General features: G+C 42.2%; 1 protein-coding gene across 5 annotated transcripts in view; it reads left to right on the top strand.

Annotated features, from left to right (window-relative positions):
* SYNE2 (spectrin repeat containing nuclear envelope protein 2) overlaps positions 1-18,823 on the top strand; it is a 221,984-nt gene that overhangs the window by 83,534 nt on the left and 119,627 nt on the right. For all 5 annotated transcript variants that reach the window (XM_029078794.2, XM_029078793.2, XM_029078792.2 and 2 more), the window contains exons 32-45: positions 1,754-1,904; positions 3,387-3,545; positions 4,388-4,549; positions 5,260-5,361; positions 6,172-6,369; positions 7,679-7,850; positions 8,521-8,633; positions 9,591-9,793; positions 10,507-10,626; positions 10,726-11,014; positions 13,357-13,508; positions 14,470-14,779; positions 15,703-15,867; positions 17,280-17,624. In XM_029078794.2, coding sequence (XP_028934627.1) covers positions 1,754-1,904; positions 3,387-3,545; positions 4,388-4,549; positions 5,260-5,361; positions 6,172-6,369; positions 7,679-7,850; positions 8,521-8,633; positions 9,591-9,793; positions 10,507-10,626; positions 10,726-11,014; positions 13,357-13,508; positions 14,470-14,779; positions 15,703-15,867; positions 17,280-17,624 — 2,641 coding nt within the window. The remainder of the gene's footprint in view (positions 1-1,753; positions 1,905-3,386; positions 3,546-4,387; positions 4,550-5,259; positions 5,362-6,171; positions 6,370-7,678; positions 7,851-8,520; positions 8,634-9,590; positions 9,794-10,506; positions 10,627-10,725; positions 11,015-13,356; positions 13,509-14,469; positions 14,780-15,702; positions 15,868-17,279; positions 17,625-18,823) is intronic.

Genomic DNA, 18,823 nt, shown 5'->3' with positions numbered 1-18,823 from the left:
AAGAGTGCAAGCTGGGGTTTAGTGTAATAATAATAATGGTATTTGTTAAGGGCTTACTATGTGCCAAGCAATTTATTAAGAAAAAGAATTTTGTTGAAAGAAAAGAATGGTTAATAAGAGGGAGAGAGCTGATGGAGTTTCTTAAAGTCAGTGGTAAGGAGTTCCTGCTTGATGTGGAGAGAAGTTGGGAGTCATTGGAGTTTCAGAGGAGTCAAGAAATGTGTGCAAAGTTTTAGAAAAATAATCTGGGCAACAGAGTAAAATATGGACTGGAGAGCAGCCCTGGAGCAGTTTTAGCAGCAGCACTCGCAAGCCACATTGAACTTGAAGTGACAGGATGAGATCTCTAACCCTGAGGTTCTAGAACTGTTAGGTCCCCAGCATGATGCTCAGAGCAACAGGTGGGGAGAATGGATGGCCAAAGGGACCCAGACAGTTACTGTGTTGGGTGAAGATGGGCGCACAGGTCCAGGGATTGGACTGAATCATGTGATGACAAATGCCAGGGTAGAGAACTCCTGAGGGGAGATCATTGCAGCAGCAGACAGACCACCTGGTTGGATAGAGAGAGAGAGAGAGAGAAAGAGAGAGAGAAATAACAAGCTTTTCTTGAGTTCAGGCTTTGTGGAGATTGGGATTCGAAGAGGCACGTTTGAAAACAGAAACTGGCCCTGCATGGCACAAAGAAATTAATCCACCCTGGCATATGTGAATAGGGTCTCCTGAAGATGGGCACACACAGAGACATGCTCCTCTCTCCCATTCCTCCCTGCCCCCCACCTTCACATCCCACTGCCCCATGTGGGATTTTCAACTAGTGGGACTGGAAAGACTGGCCTATGAACTATGTTTCCTTCCACACTGCGTGTACCAAAGTTATTCTTTGCCCTGCTGCTGCTCTTGTGAACTTGTGAACTCCTGTACCTGGACTGCTTTCAAAATTTCATCTTAGAACCACTTTTTCCTTGAAGTCTCAGTTCAAAGAGCGGCTTGATTCCTGACTGTCACATTGCTGGGTTGGTTTAGTGGTTACTTCCTTGCAATCCTGGCCTAAACTGCATCAGTTGAGGTTGTGCTTACGTGCTTCTTTTAAGGCGCCTCTTGTGTCTGTCTTGCTTGAGATCCCCTCAACTCCATCCCCTCAGTCAGCTGATTGGGCCACCAAATCCAGTCTGTGATTCAACTAGCCTTTCTCCACTGCTGGGGAAATTACTGCATTGAAGGTCCCTCTCATGGTGCTGTCTGGCCAGGGGATATTGGAATAAGTAGCATAGTGTTGGAGGAGGCCCCAGGGAAGAAGGAATCTTGTATCTGGCAAATTGAGCCTCTCCTAATTAAGATCCCTTAGCAAAACTATAAACAATCCCCAAAGTTCCAACTTGGCTACTGCATCACATATACCTGAATGTTCCCCCTGTGGTTTGAATTAGAGAAAGATTTTTAATACCTCCTTTAATAACTAATGAATGGGGAAATCACAGCATTATTTACAAAGAGCTCCCTCAAGCCTGGTAAGTAGCAAACTATGTAAAAAGGCAAGTGCCTAGATGCCTTAGTTTCTGCAGTGTAAGAGGAGCCATAAAAAGGTCCCACTGGGCTGGTTCACTGTCAAACCCACTGATAGAAACATCTCCCGGAATCCATACATCCACAGTCGTTGGTAATACTTCAGGATTATAAATGCAAATGTCATTCATTAATACTGTGTTTTTTACACATTCAAATGTAAATTTTAAATGATTTTTTTTCATAGCCTAGAGCAGTGTGAAAGAATCATGGAACTCCTAAAGCAATATCAGAGTTGTAAAAGTGTTCTGACAACTTTGATACAGAAAAAAGAGAGTATTGTCTCTCAGCAAGCTTCTTATATGGGAAAGGAAAACCTGCAGAGAAGAATAGCAACGGTGAGTCCCAGAGAACGACTTTTATGCAGTGCATTAAAATTCCAAACAGTATAGTACTTTTCTGGAGGAAAAAAAGTGAAGAGGCTATGCTCCAAAAACATAGTTTATCTTGGATGACCTGTGCTTTTGTGCAAATCTTTGAGCAAAATGGGCACACATGTAAACACACATGCTGAACTCCCAATCTGGATGGAAGCCAGAAGATCAGGGTGAGGCTGGATGGTTGCGAGATGGTGACCCGTTCTCTTCTAAGGCCCTGCCTCTTTTTGCTTCTCCTCCCCTTTTCCGCTTCCTGTCCTCTTGTCCCAAGACTTGGTCTTGCGATATAAGAACATCATTCATTTTCCTTAGAGCCTGTTATTGTTTCATATTTTGGTTCTATTACTGGGGACTAGGTGTCACTTTTCTACAGCTTTACTTGTTTATGAACTTGGCATGAGTGTGGATCTGAGATTCAACAACTGAGAAATATCACACTATTTAAATAAATTCAAATCTCCAAAGGTTCTGTTGTTTAAGCTTATGAAAATTCACTGAAGGGGCCCTCGATAATCCAGAAATTAAAACTATTTGCCTATTAGAAATTAGTTTTATTGAGTAATTTAAATCCAATTGTAACCACAATGATAATTGCAAATACTGATCAGTCTGCATTATTGGATGCTGGTGGTATCAATTCCTTTGGGTTCCACTGATTAGAATTTTGTAAATCTAGAACTGGACTTCAGGTTAGACAGAACAATTGTTTTCCTGTCAGTGGAAGTATTTTGCCAATAGCCATTTTTATTCATTCATTCATTCAATAGTATTTATTGAGCGCTTACTATGTGCAGAGCACTGTACTAAGCGCTTGGGATGAACAAGTCGGCAACAGATAGAGACAGTCCCTGCCGTTTGACGGGCTTACAGTCTAATCGGGGGAGACGGACAGACAAGAACAATGGCACTAAACAGCGTCAAGGGGAAGAACATCTCGTAAAAACAATGGCAAATAAATAGAATCAAGGCGATGTACAATTCATTAACAAAATAAATAGGGTAACGAAAATATATACAGTTTAGGTAGTAGGACATCAATATCCCTAAAAAACCTCGGTGATAATAATAATGTTGGTGTTTGTTAGGCGCTTACTATGTGCAGAGCACTCTTCTAAGCACTGGGGTAGATCCAGGGTAATCAGGTTGTCCCATGTGAGGCTCACAGTCTTAATCCCCATTTTACAGATGAGGTATCTGAGGCACAGAGAAGTTAAGTGACTTGCCCACAGTCACACAGCTGACAAGTGGCAGAGCCGGGATTCGAACCCATGACCGCTGACTCCCAAGCCCATACTCTTTCCACTGAGCCACGCTGTGGTGATGCGAGCGCAAATGAAAGATTACATTTTGTTGCTGTGTTTTAAAATTGAACAGCACATATTTTAAAACTGAAACTATTTTAAGTTAAAAGATATTTCCAAATATGTGTACTGTGTTTCCCAGATTGAAATGGTTAGAGAGGAGTTTAATGAACATTCACAAGATGTGGACCGAATAAACCAGATATGCAAAAATCTTCAGTATCAGCTGAATAAAATGAAAACCTATGAGGAGCCTCCCTTTGAGAAGGAGGCTAACATAATTGTGGACAGGTGGTTGGATGTAAGTATTAATAAGCTGCCTAGATATTTGATTGGTTGCATCCTCTGTTATTTGATTCAGATTCCCTTGCATTATTTAAAATCATTGCAATGTGTTTTCTTAATGTGGAAATAGATTTGTGCATTATGCTTAATGAACTCTTAACTTTTAGCCGGATTTCTAAAGCCCGGCCCTTTCCTTTAGAAATTGGCCCCGTCTGCTGCACTGAAGGAAATGGGACTAGATGGGACCTCGGGGGATCATCCGCCAGCCTGACTCCTTTATGGAATGCTGGCTGTATCCAATCCCTTGTTCAGTTGTCCTTTTAACAAATGGCATTGCCATATGATTGAGGCCAAAGGTGATTTGTGAACCAAAACCTCTCAAAGTAATGAACAGTCTCATTCCTGAAAACTGATCAGAAAAGCAAGATGTCATCCACTGAACTTTATTAGTTAAGATAGCAGAGATTAATTTTTGAGCAATCTACCCACTGCTAGGAATTTTAGAGCGGTTTCCCTCCTCCTTCAGGGGTCTCAAGATTCCCCTCTGAGCAGGGCCGTAGAGGGTTAGGGAGGGGGAGAAACACCCCCTACACCTGGGAGCTTTCCCAGAGCCACTCCACAGAGGAGAGCTCTTCATGGCTAGATCAGTCAATGAAAGGTATTTTACTGAGCACTTACTGGGGACTGAGCACTGTACTAAGGGCTTGGGAAAGTATAATTACAATAGAATTGGAAGACACAATGCCCACTCAACAAGGCTCCTAAGCATTTTTTGTCCAGGAGCACCCCAGGCAGGAGTCATGAAGCAGGACACAAGTCACAAACTGAATTTAAGGGAATGTATTTCATCTCTGGCAGGTCAATGAAAAGACTGAAAATTACTATGAGAATCTGGGAAGGGCTCTCGCTTTGTGGGAGAAACTACTCAACTTATCAAGTGTTATCGATGAATGGACACAAAAGGAGCTTGTGCATGTGGAAGTTCATGGTTGCCCTGAAGAGGAAGTAGCAAGGCTGAAGGTAATGAATACAGTGTCAATGAGAGCAGCCCATGGAGGTCCACAATCTCAAATCCAAATGGCCTAATTTAGCTAGTACTCCCGGGTTCCCCGGGCCCGGTATTCCCTGCCGTGGCACCCAGCTCAGGGGTAGGAAAATCCCACTTAGCATCTGACACTTTGTTGAGTTCTGAACTGCTTGGATATGGTAAGTGCGGTAGCTTATCGAGTGTGGAGTAGCCCTAGAGTTTCACAGGGAATGTGTCTGTTCACCGTTGTAGTGTATTCCCCCAAACAAAATAATCTTGGTTAAATTTAACTCAAATACCTGAACTCGCTCAGTCCTGATCCTAGCTTGAATTATCTGCTATCTGCTGGAATTCTGTGGATATTCTACAGCCATCTGGAAAAATAAATTTATTAAAATCCAGGACATCATAGTCTAACCAGAATGACTAACTTTTTTTCATTTCTGATAGCCCAAGTTTAAATCAGTGCTGCAAAAATTTGGATTTCCAACTCTGAATAAACTTGAGAACTTGTCTTTTAGTCTCCCACTGCCCTGTGCTTCCGTGCAGGTCATTCATTCATTCATTCATACAATAGTATTTACTGAGCGCTTACTGTGTGCAAAGTATTGTACTAAGCCCTTGGGTGAGTACAATATAACAACAAACAGACACATTCCCTGCCCACAACAAGCTCACAGTCTAGTTCTGTTTTGTGTTTCAGGTGGAGTTAGAAGCTCAAGAGCAAAATATTGCAGAATTTGATAGTAAGGTAACTGAGATACAGCATCTTCTCCAAAGCAGTGAGCCACCACTTGAATTACAGGTAAGGGGGTTCATTCTTGGGGCAGGGATCCTTGTGTAAATTTCTGGACAGCCCCTTCAGTCATGCCCAGAGGTGATTTCTGTATTTTTTTGGTGATGCACTTAGTGTGAAGAGGATTGCTTCCATAATCCCTGTTTAGTTTGTGTCTTGCCCTTTGTTAACAAATGACTGCAGACCCTGAACTTCGGTTCCTTTCTCCCTAAGCTGGTGGTTGAGGAGTTGGGGGTGGGGTGTGGGGGAGGGCTCTGAAACCAGGCCTTTTGTGGATGGGGAGGATGGCACACTCACTCCCAAGGACACCCTAACCCCAGCCCAGCCATCCTCCTGCTTCAGTTTGCGCAAGAAGAGGAAAATAGACACCTGAAAATGCTCACCTTTAAGTTTAGTAGACTCTTTAAGTTTAATAGACTCTCAAGGGGAAGAAACCAAGCATATTATTGTACAACTTTGCCATATTTCTTTGTTTATGAAAAGATCCCTATCCTAATTTTAAAAATTGAGAGTCTAGGACTAGGGGCTTCAATAGGTGAGCTAGAAAAACTTTTCCTAGAATCAGTGTTTCATTAGAGAAAAGAAATTGAAATTAGCCTCTCAGAAAAAAGTCAGTATGTATCTGAAAAAGAAAAAGCATTTTGATTTGATGCATCAGAGGAGTAAAAGAGTCAAGGGGTTGTGGGATGAGAGGTTCAAGATGACTAATTTTCATGAATGTATAAATTGTACAACAATGACACCAATTTATCTACCTTCCATTGTAGTGGTGACACTGTCTGGAAAGCTAGCTGAACATGAATTTTTTTTTAATTTCAGGTCACAAAGTCATTTATTTTGCACAAAATAGAAGAAATAAAAGCTTTTTTGGCCAAAATCAATACCTGTTCACTCAGCGGCAGCCCAGCTGAGCTCAAAGAGGACCTGGACCAGGCCAAGAATCAAATAGGGATGACCGAATCCCTCTTAAAAGCCTTGTCTCCTTCTGACAGCTTGGAGATCTTTACTAAACTAGAGGTACTGACAAACCACATTTTCTGCAGTTGAGATTTTTTTTTTTGATTCTAGTCCAGCTCGTTTTATATTGAAGAAAAATGGAAAAAAGATCAAGATTCTTGGAAACCAAAATCAGCGAAATATTTCAGGCACAGCTTATATTTATTATATTTTGCTTATAGATTATCTGACAGGTCATTTACAAAAGAGCCAGGCATATATATTTTTTTTTTATGATGGGGAGCAGCATGGCATGGTGGATAGAGCATGGGCCTGGGAGTCTAATCCCAGCTCCGCTACTTATCTGCTATGTGATCTTGGGCAAGTCATTTCACTTCTCTCTGTCTCAGTTACCTCATCTGTAAAATAGGCATTGAAACTGTGCTTACAACAGTGCTTAGAACAGTGCGTGGCACATAGTAAGCGCTTAACAAATACCATTATTATAATTATTATTATTTGTGAGCACTGGGGTGGATACAAGCAAATCGGCTGGGACAAAGTCCCTGTCCTGCACAGGGCTGACAGTCTCAATCCCCATTTTACAGATGAGGTAACTGAGGCACAGAAAAGTGAAGTGACTTGCCCAAGATCACACAACCAACAAGTGGCAGAGCTGGGATTAGAATGTATGTCCTGACTTCCAGGCCTATGCTCTATCCTCTACTCCATGCTGCTTTGTTCTTTTTAAATATTTAACAACAAAACTATCTAAACCCAATTCTCCACCTGATCAAAGGCAGGGAGGGAAGGCAGTGACCTCACAGAGAGGTGCCTGTTCCAAGATGGTGTAAGTAAGGGAGCCTCTCTCAAACCCTGTGCTTAAGCCCCTTCCTTAATCAATCAATGGTATCTATTGCGTGCTTACTGTCTGCAGAGCACTGTTCTAAGCTTCTGGGGGAGTACAGTATAAAAGATTTAGCAGAAACGTTCCCTGCCCATATTGACCTTACGGTCCTAGAGAGACAGAGACAGACATTCATATGAATAAATAATATTCCTTGGGCATAATAAATATTCCTTAGGCATGTTACTCCTCTTTTGCCCCCAACAGTGCATCATGCATTGCATTTTGGAGCAAGGCCGTGGATTAATCAGTCAATGGCATTCTCCCACACAGTAAGCACTCAATAAATACCAGCCTCAGCAGCTGTGGCTGGTAGGTGTCGCTTCTCCAGGTGACTTAGGGGAGTTTCGCCCAGCTGCGGCCCTCTCTGCCTCTCCAGCATTTTATGTTTCTATCAAGAATCGGGGCTGAAGTTTCTTTGAGCTTCTGTGACTCTTTCTTCCCACTGATGTTCTTCCTACTGCTGGCATTTTGTTTCATTAGGAGATACAGCAACAAATTTTCCAGCAAAAGCATAGCATGATCCTACTTGAGAATCAAATTGGCTGTCTGACTCCTGAGCTCGCTGAATTAAAGAAGCAGTATGAGAGCGTCAGTGATTTGTTTAAGACAAAAAAGAGTATTTTGCAAGATCATTTTTCCAATCTTTTAAACGGTAAGCATACGCCATTGACGTAGGGTAGTGGGACTTGCATAGTGGAGCTGCTAGTAAACTACAGAGCACAGACTGGCGGGAAAGTTAGAGGGTTGGTTTCCAGAGTGTGTTTGAGGATTTGCATATACCCAAGAAAAGTATTTTGAATCACTTCATGGACCAGTGAGTGAATGCGCCAATGTGCCCTGGGTCATCCTATGGTGGGAGACCCTAGTTCTCAAGACCCGGAGATCAACCCTTGAAGACTGGGTACCGGGTGAGGGAGCCAGATGGGACCCACCGTGGCTGGAAGCCTCCCTTGTACGGGGGCCTTGGAGGGTCGAGTTTGGCTCAGGGGTTTGGGATGGCAGGTCAACACTTAATAATAATAATGATGATGGTATTTGTTAAGCACTTACTGTATGCCAAGCACTGTGCTAAGCGTCGGGGGAGATACAAGGTAATCAGGATGTCCCACGTGGGGATCACAGTCTTAATCCCCATTTTTCAGATGAGGTAACTGAGGCACAGAGAAGTTAAGTGACTTGCCCAGCAGCCTGTGCTCTTTCCACTAAGCCTCGCTGCTTCTCTAACTTAACCAAACTTACCCAAAGGGGAGGTTAGTAACTGACCAATGAGCAGATCTAGTTTCTTCTGGATGTGAAAGAAATTTCAAATGATCTTTCTACAGATCAGTGCAAGAGCTTCAATGACTGGCTGAGCAGTACTAAGGTATCACTCGTGGAGTGTTTTGAACCATCTGAAACCAAGAAGAGCATGGAGGACAAACTACAAAAGCTGACCGTAAGAGAAGGGTGTATTGGAAAGGATATTTATAAAGTCCAAAGGAGAAGGAGGTTCGAGGATTTGTGAATAAATTGGCGGCTCATTGGGATTTTGAACACCTGGCCTTTAAATTTCTTCTCTGAAGAAGCTGCTTTTCCAGATGTATACTTAAAGGCACCATTCTTGGAGGTTTGGGCCAAAAGATATGCTTACAGGCAGCTTGTTGGGTGGAGGAGAAGTAACCATAATCCCATAAACCCCAATTTGGATTTCCTACTAATTCACTCTAAGGCCTTCATGGGTGTGTTCAGTTGTGTCAAGATCAGTGAAGAGAAGTAATATGGCCTAGTGGAAAGAGCATGGATCTGAGAGTCAGAGGACCTGGGTTCTGATAACAGTGATGACATTTGTTAAGCGCTTACTATGTGCCAAGCACTGTTCTAAGCACTATCCCAGCTACGCCACTTGTCTGCTCTATGACCATGGACAAGTACATGACTTTTCTGTGCCTCAGTTCCCTCATCTGAAAAATGGGGATTCAATACCTGTTCGCCCTCCTGCTTAGACTGTGAGCCCCATGTGGAACTGATTATCTCATATCTACCCCAGCGGTTAGTACGGTGCTTGACACATAGTAAGTGTTTAAACAATTATTATTATTATCAGTTAAAAGTTAAAAGGCAGAGAGGAATAGGCCCATTTAAAGACCTTCTTTATTCTGGGAGTGGAGAAATTCCAATTTCCATCATCTTCATTTTGTGTATGTATTGACTCTTGGAGGAAGTTAGCCGAAATACATGACCAACTGTAAAAAATATTAAAGTTCACATTTGGGTAGGGTTTGAGATGCACTGCTAAAATGTAAGTTTTGGACATTGCTATAAGTTCTAGGAGAATGAAATGTCAGGCCAAGTGGATGCAAGAAAAATAAATACAGGTCTAAAATCTTCATCCTTATATATTATGCTTGATTAGGATTTCCTGACTTTTGAAGGAAGAGGCAGTACCATGCAGCAGGTAGAAACTGTGCTAAATCAGGCGAAGAGACATCTGCCCAAAGCGAATGTTAGCCAGCTGAATGGCTGGATAGTGAATCAAGAAACAGAATTACAGCGAATGGACTCCTTGTGTCAAGCACGAATAAAAGAGCTTCATGATTACTTACAACAGCTTGTAAGGTAGGAAGTGAATTCACTTTTAAGAGTGTGCTATATCCTCAAACAATGTTGACTCTGATGTGGGATGATGTAAATTTTTTTTAACACTATCCTTAAAAAGATTTAAAAAAATGAGGACATTAAAACCACATTTGTAAGTGTCTGCCAGGAAACCAAGTCGACTGGCCTCTTGGCTGAAATGATGTTGGAAAGAAATCAAAGAAAACTGTGGTGTCCATAGTTGACCAGGTTCATTCTAGGCCCTGTGATCTAGACAGAGGGTCTGAATAGTATCACAATTCTTCATTTTCAAAATGGCCTAAAGATCTCTGTGCTGTGAGATAGAGTGAAGTTTGGGAGCCTGGAGCTAGAGACATGGATGGAGTCTGTAGTCGTTGGTCTGTAGCTTCACCTCCCTCCCTCTCAGGCTCCCATCCTGTAAGGGGTGGGGACTGGGCCTGATCTGTCTGATCCCATTGCTTAGCATAGAGCTTGGCACAGAGTAAGTGCTTAATAAATTCCTCTGTTAAGTACAAATCATACTGCTTTTCATTTCAAATGATCTTGTATCAGTTATAATCGTGCTTTGTTTTTATGTCAAAGTTAGTCTCACTGCAATTTGAGTTCTCCTCTCTTCTGCTTTGACTTTCATGAGTCTGAATTTCCCAGAAGGTTGGAAACACTGATATTTCCAACTTGAACACTGGTTTGACTTTTTTGTTTGTCTGTTTTAGGCTTCAGGAAGACAGCAAAAGCTTGAACAAATGGCTGACTACTCAAGAGGAAAAGTGGAAGGAAACCAAAGAATCGAAAAAGCAGCCTGAAATATTTTACCGAGCATTGAAGAGACAGAGGTAGCCTGGTTTTGCCAGAGACGTGCCTCCCCGAAATGAAACTGTCCTCCACGATTGGAGCAGTTTTGTTAATGATTAATTATGCTTGGCATTTTTCAGGGATTCATTTGATGCTCTGGCTCAGTTGACCAACTCTTTGGAGAAAAGCGGTTTAACTTCAGAAGAAACAGTAACTGAGGGTACTCGTCTGGTTAGTAGATACCAAGCCCTGCTGAGCCGACTCAGTGACCAGCAAGGAGAATGTGAATTGCTCTCTGTCGTTGACCAGAACTTTGAGGACCTTGCCCAGGAGACTTTTTCTTGGATCACCGAAATCAAAGAGTCCCTTATAGCTTTGAATTCAACAGAAGGCACGATGCCACTTGAAGAAAGGATCCAAAAAATCAAGGTGCTGCAATCAGTTATGACTCTGTGAATCCTAGGACCTAGCTGTCAGAGTTTTTTAAGAAGGGTGTTGAGTTCTGGGAGAGAGCTTAGGTGAGAACTGCAAATTTGGGAAACTAGCACTTCGAATGAGAGATTGAAAGAACCAGATTCGTTACCTTGGAATAAAGAAGATTTGATCGTATGGCTATTCAGATTTGTGTTGCAGCAAGAAGGAATTAGGTTAGACTAAGAGCAAAGCATTGACATGAATCTCTAAAGAAGGTTGTGGAATACCTTTCTCTCAGAGTTTATATAAGTAGGATTGCTTCTTCTGCCTATGCTGATTTAAATATCTTTTTTCCTAAAGTCAGGGACACACTAGATTAATCACCCAAATAAAGGCCCTTTTAGCTATATGATTGTAAATATAATAATCTAATAGTATTATAATAATATAGTATATATGCATAACATAGGCAATAATTTCTACATGAGATCTGTTGGATTGTAGCACAGAATCATTTCACAGATGTGATTGTGTCCTAGATCTCAAGTATATATTGTAAGAAACTACTTTTCTTTTCCAGTAATATGTTTTCACCAGATGCTATTGCAGGAGTCCACACAGTTACCCTATCGCACCTTGATTACTGCATTAACTTGCTTGCTGATGACCCCCCTGCTTACTGTCTCTCCCTACTCTAGTTTATACCTTGCTGCCCCAATCATTTTTCTACAAAGCCATTTAGTCTATTTCCCCACTCCTCAAAAACCTCCAGTGGCTTCACATCCACCTCCACCACAAGCAGAAACTCCGTATCATAGGGAGTAAAACTCTCAATCAACTAAAACTCTCAATCAACTTGCCCTCTCCTACCTTACCTTCTTGATTTCCTACTGCAATTCAGCTCACACATTTCACTCCTCTAATACCTACCTACTCACCATACCTTGATCTTTTCATCTTGCCACTGATCCCTTGCCCACAGTCTTCCTCTAGCCAGGAATTCCCTCTCTCATCATGTCTGACAGATGATCACTCTTCCCATCTTCCAAGCTTTACTGTCAGTCAATCTTATTTATTGAGTGCTCACTCTGTGCAGGGTACTGTACTAAGTGTTGGGGAGAGTATAATATGACAACAGACACATTCCCTGCCCTTAACGAGCTTACAGTCTAGAGGGGAAGACTGACATAAATATAAATAAATTACACTACTTTAAATTACATTAAATAAATTTTTAAAAGCACATCTCCAAGAGGCCTTGCCCCACTAAAATCTGTTTCCTCTTTTCTCACTCTTTACTTCATCCCACTTGCACTTGGATTTGCAATGTTTATTCACCCCTCAGTCCCAAGTGACTTATGTACATATCCGTAATGTATTTATATTAATATTTGTCCTCCACTGTAGACTGTGTTTGTTGTGGGCGGGGAATATGCCTACCAGCCCTGTTCTATTGTACTCTCACAAGCACTTAGTACAGTGCTCTGAACACAGTAAGCCTTCAAAAAATATGATTGGTTATTTTTGGAGGGGATATTGTGCTTCTGTGTGATTCTCAGCCCCATTTTGGTTTCCAGGGAGTTTTTTTAATCCAAACTTGCGTTTCTAGAACTCCCACAAAAGCCTCAAAACTCTGCTCATCACCCTACTCTTTGCATCCCACCCTAATTGGCCCCTCGATGCTGAATGTTGGTTGGACATGGAGGTGGGAAGGTGGTCCCACTTCTGAGCCCTTGCTCACACCACTTCCCAACCTGGAACTCCCTTCCTTTTCCAAATTAACCACACCCCAGCTCTCCCCATCATGAGAACCTTCTTAAGAGCCTACCTCCTTTAAAATAGTGTTTTCAAACAATTCAAAGGACACCCCCACACTTCACTTCTACCACTTATAGAATTTAAATATTTTAGTCCTTTCTGCTGCATTCATGTATGTCTTTAAATATTGATTTATTTGCCATTAAATAATTTCCTCAGCTGCTTCATCCCAATGTGTTTGTCCCTCTTCTTGCTGTCGTCTTCTTCTTCCTGCTTTCATTATTTGTGAATTCATTTTGTCTGTCTCTCCTATTCAGTTATAAGCTCCTTGAGGGCAGGGAACACGTGGCTTGCTTCTGCTGTTCTCTTCTGAGTGCTGAGTTCAGGACTCATTACTCAGTAGACAATAAATGGTATAGATTGATGGACTTATTGAACCACAGGAGGAAAACTGAAAGAAAAAGATTAAGTGGCTATGGGACACACAATGGAGGGTTTTTTAAAATTTGGTCTCATGACAAAGAGATTTGCAGCATTAAAAGTCTGAGGGCTATCAAAGAAAAATCAAATGAATTTTATGTTATTACACTCCAAAACAGGAGATCACGTTACTAAAGCCCGAAGGGGATGCTAAAATACAGAACATCATCGTACTGAGTGAGAGAAGCAAACTGGCTATGGTTCAGGAGACGATTTTGGATCTCGAGAACCAGTGGGACCGCACCATTCACTTAGCCAACAAATATCTGAGGTAATGGGGATATATGATGCCATCACCAGCTTCTGAAAGTTTTCACCGGCACAGCAGACAGACCCATTACTGCTCAATGGCCAGCCAAGAGCCAGGCATTTTATGCTGCTCATAGGTAGGGGGAGGACAGGGGCTGGGTGGAAGCAGATTTGCTCATCTCAGCCTGGCTTTGTAGAAAACAATTCCTCTTTGATGAAAGGTAATGAAATCTAGCGTCATCTAGAATAACGGTGCTTCTACAGTAAAACTTTTTCTGTTACAATGGTTCCGTACAAGTACAGATGAGCTATTTCAGTGCATAATTTTTATAAGTATTTGAAAGCAATTGACTTTTTTCTTCGGGAATATTCTTGTAATTTTTAGCCTCTGTTTCTAAGTTGGTTTTGGAGGATGGAGAGTGAGATTTCTTTGCTTTTTAAAAAATTTCTGCTGTCTTCAAAAGAAATGTTTTGGAAGTTGGGAGGTACCAGAAGTGCAAAGGAAATGATGAATAATTCTTAAATTGTATATGTGAAGAATTGAATTTAAGACTCTTCTTCATGGAAAATAAATGTATGAAGTTGTAATTTTATAGGTGTACATTTACCTGGACTGTCTTTTGAGCTTAGAATAGTGCTCTGCTCACAGCAAATGCTCAGTAAGCACCATTGATTGATTAATTTGCATTTTTTGAAGGGGAAATTTTATCCAGGTGTGCATGCTTGGCTGTGAAAGCTAGACCCTCTCACACTATGTGTGTTGAGCAACTGTGGGAAGAGATTGTATCATGCTTTGCTGAATTCTTTGTCCCTAGCAGTGAAAGACTTCCTTGATCCTGCCTTTTGGCAGTATGCTCTTGTAGCCCTAATGGTGACTAAGTTTTACATCTTGCTAGCTTTAGTATATGGCTTCATTTAAAATATCTGCACCTTTCTGTTAAAGGGAACCCAAAATGAAAATCTTTGATTCCTTTAAATTATAGCCATCAAGAAAAGCTTCGGCTTGAGGGAGATAAATATCTGCAAAGTAAGGAAGACTTGAAACTAATGCTTACCGAGCTGAAAAAGCAGCAAGAAGCAGGATTTGCTCTTCAGCATGGTTTACAGGAGAAGAAAGCTCAGTTGAAAAAGTTCAAGAAATTCCTGCAGAAAGCAGAAGATTTGACCTCTTTGTTAAATGAGTTAAAAGCTCAGGGAAATTATCTTCTGGAATGCACTAAAAACCACAATTTCAGTGAAGAACCGTGGTTAGAAATAAAACACCTCCACGAAAGCCTCCTCCTCCAGTTACAGGTGGGAATCTCAGAATTTGATTTATGGAGCATTCGTGGGTGGGCAGTGGTCTTTGGAGAGGGGACAGGGCTGAGGAGGATAAGGACACAACAAGATAGGGCCACTCCCTGTGGGTACCGAGTGAGCAGTTCCTTGGGCTGCGCCGTGCACCACGTACCATGTGTGAGATCGTACCTCTGGGCTTCAGGCTGCATTATCTGTTTTCCTGCAATGGCATTTTGACATGGCGCGATGGGGAGAGGCCTTCACTGGTGGTCCCTTCTCAGACGCAGTGGAGACTTTTAAACACTGGTCTACACTTAAATTGGGGGGAGTGGCCAGTATATGCCCAATTTCGAGCAGATGGTAGGGACCCAATAAATGCTATCTATTGATTCGTTGGGGAATATTTGGCTTGGCTGTGTCCACCCAGGAGATTAGAAGCTCCTAATAGGGAAGAGCCTGTCTGGATCTGTCTGTCTGACTCGGCCCCTTAAACATGATCCTCCCTGTGAGGAGGGGACAGACTGGGCAGTTGAAACCCACTGAGTCCCCTTGGGGTAGGGGGGTTTTTCCTGAGCAGTAGGCGTCCCCAGGAGGACTTGGGGGTTTGACCTGATGCTGTGAGGTTTTTGCTGGTCTAATCTGGGAGGGCCCCTGGACTCTCGGCTGGCTGGTGCTCACCCGCTTGCCCACCATTCCACTACTGAGGTCTTCTCCTGTCCCCACCAACCCCGGCCTACACCTCTGCCGGGACCAGGCACCTCGCAGCTCTGCACAAGCTCCAAAGATTCCCCCCCGGGCCTTTCAGAGCAGCAGCTGGAGAAGGTGACTCTGTATTCTTAGAGAATTCCAGAGGCTGCACCAACCCATCTTGGGAATAAGATTTTGAACAGGAAAATATAGAAAGAGTTATGCTAATTCTCAACTGGTTTGGTTGGAAGGAGTCCGTGAAGAAGTCAGAAGGTCATGTTCAAGAGCACCAGCTGTATCAAGATTTGATCACAGACTTAAGGACCACCTTGAAACGTTTCAATGAGGGCCTTTGCAGAATTACAGATGTGCCGATCGATAAAATGGCCGCTGAGAATACTGTGCTGAAAATCCAGGTATGAGGCAATCATCATTTTGGGAGTCCTTTTAACTAGAATTGATCATGTAGCCACTTGGTCCTCACCTTTAGAACCACTGTACTAAGAAATCTGATTTTTGGGGCCATTGGAAGTCTGGGTGTCCTTTGTTAAGATCTAGTAATGGATGCTGGACCCAGTTCAGGGAGCCAAAGAGATGTTTGTTGTAGGTGCCCTGGAAATCCTTGTCACCCCAGCAACCCCTGAGGTCACTGTGAGAGAGTTGAATGGTCCTCTGGGTGACTTGGACATATCCCAAAAGAGCCCAGTCACTCTTGGAGGGAAACCAGTCCAAAGTGACCCCCAGTGGAGCAAAGAGGACTGAAGGAAGAAGAGTGATTCGTTTCCCCTTACAGAGTATTTACCCTCACTGATTGCCTTTGCCTCTTTCTTTCCCTTCATTCATTTCCCTGCTTGGCCCTGCTCTCCCAGTTAGGATTTTGTCGCCTCTAGGCTCTTTGTAGCTCTGGCCTTCCTTCCTGCTTGCCTCTTGCCACCTCCTTACCATAACCAGGGGTAGGGATGGGACAGGGTAGAACTCCTGGTGGGGATCCTCTCTCCCCAGCCTGGGTTCCACTCCAGAATACTGTCTGCCTCTTCCTTACCTTACCCTCCTCCACTGTTTCTCCTCTGCTCCAGATATTGTTATTTGATGTCCTGGGTGACAGAATCACAGGGAAGGGATTCCCTCCTGTTTAATGGTGAAACAGTGGTCTTGGAACAAAATCCCACCAAAAAACCACTGTGGTTTGTCTGAGAACTGAATCCAAACCTTTTTTTGAGAAAGCGTTCCAACTACTAAATCAACAGATTTTAAAATGGCATGGATCAGGAGTGTTGTTTCAGGATTTGGGTGTGGAGGCAGCAGCATTCATTCCTGTGACCTCAGTAGTTCTCTTGGTAGCTGGAGTTGCCAATCCCAGGCACCTAATGCCCAACCTACCTTATTTTTTTTGTTGTTTTGGGGAGTTGGGGGGACATCAAGTTCATGTTGGGGAACCAAATATTAGACTTCTTCCTAATAGTTTTGTAAAAACTCTAGATTTTTTTGCTATAAATAGTAATAATTGCAGTATATATTAAGAGCTTACTATCAGCCAAGGATTGTCCTCGGTAATGGGGTAGTTTGTAATATAATCTGATCAGCCACAGTTCCTGTCCCACATGGGACTCAAATTTATAAAAGTATCTAGGCTTTAGTTTTTAAAAAAATAGGTTTCACTATTTCCTCTGGTCCCATCCTATGGTTGTTTGATTTGGTCTTAGTTTGACACGAGTTGATAGGCTTTTAAAATTCCCTCCAGGCAATAGTATCGTCTGACATTTGTCAGTTAAGACTTGAGCTAATTGAATGAAGAATCTTCCTGTGACTTTCTTTTCCCTCTTTAAAGGAACAAGAAGAGGCTCTTTGTCAAAAGGGTATCACTTTGGAGAAGATTTTATCTTTAGCACAATCTGTCAAACAAAACACCTCTTCAGTGGGAAAAAAGATGATTACAGATGAGACGGAATCACTTAAAGTTCGATACAGAGAATTGGAAAGCAGACTTCAGTTTGTTAAACAGGAGGCTGCAGACAGACTCAATGACATCCTGCAATCGAAAAGTGAACTCCCATCCCGAGATAAAGAAGCGACAGCGCTACATGAACAGAAGCCTGTTGGTCCTGCTGTGTGCGCTTCTGTTCCGGGGGCTAGTGGAGTCGGAAAGTTGACCCCAGATTGGGTAGTAAGCAAGGTAAATGTTTGTGATTCCTCTCTTCCGAAGCAGAAGGGGTCACGGTCATGAGGAACGAGCTCTGAAAATAGGGCCGGGTATTGGGCATATCTTGAAATACTAATAGTTATAACTGTGGTATTCATTAAGTCTTAATACTTGCCAAACATTGTGCTAAGAACTAAGCTAGATACAATCGAATCGGATCAGACACAATCCCTGTCCCACATAGGACTCACAATCAAAGTGGGAGAGAGACCAGATATTTTACAGATGAGGGAACTAAGATACAGAAAAGTTAAGTGACTTGTCTAGGATCACCCAGTAGGCAAGAAGCTGATCTGAATTAGAACCCAGTGATCCTGACTTCCAGTCCTGCGTTCTTTCCTGGAGGCCATGCTGCTTCCTGTAGTAGTAGTAATAATAGTATTTATTAAGGGATTAATGTGTGCAGAGCTCTGTACTAAGGTCTGTGAGAAAATACACAAGTGGAAATTAAATGCAGTACCTGACACTCATGGGGCTCATAAGTTTCATAATTAAACCTTAAAACAAGGGCTAATTTTAAAGCATAATTTGAAAGAGTCCTTAATGCCATTCAGGATGTAAAGTGATGTAATATTACTGTTCAGAATGTTAAAATGTCAGTCTTCAATTTAGGCTGATTATTCTCTGAGATATGTAATCAGATTCAGTGTCTTGGGTCGAGAGCACAAAGGCAAATGAGAAAAATAGAAAGCAAGGAGAATTTGCTTTGACCCCTTTCTTGGAAAATAATCTCAAATGACCTATTTGATTTTGTAACGAAATGAGGTAATTTCAGAAGTTAGTTAGATTCCCTTTCTTTTTCTGATGTTAACCCCATGGTCAAGCTATATCCTTTTCTCTTTGGCCTGACTGCAGAAAGTGAGAATGCCCATGTAGCAAGTTCAGATGTTTCCCAAAAGGTAAACGGACTTTTTTTCTTTTAGTTCAGTTTAGGTAGGATTTTGTATGGGCATCTAAATGTTTTCCACTCACTGAAGCCCTAAATGCAAAGAGCTTGGAGGAAAAGCACCCAAAAGAGCAGATTTGACAGAAAATGTTTATTGGGTGTGGAGAGAGTGTTTCTGCAGGTTAGTATCCCAAATTGCAGACTGTTTGAGGTATTAGCAAAAGTCACTGTTTCCTAGACAGCCCTATATTTGCCCCATATTCTTACTATATTGAAAATGATAGTA

Source organism: Ornithorhynchus anatinus, chromosome 14, assembly GCF_004115215.2.
Source record: "Ornithorhynchus anatinus isolate Pmale09 chromosome 14, mOrnAna1.pri.v4, whole genome shotgun sequence".
Lineage (NCBI taxonomy): Eukaryota > Metazoa > Chordata > Mammalia > Monotremata > Ornithorhynchidae > Ornithorhynchus > Ornithorhynchus anatinus.
Note: the sequence above shows the minus strand (reverse complement) of the source record. Positions and strands in the feature narration are given on the sequence as shown.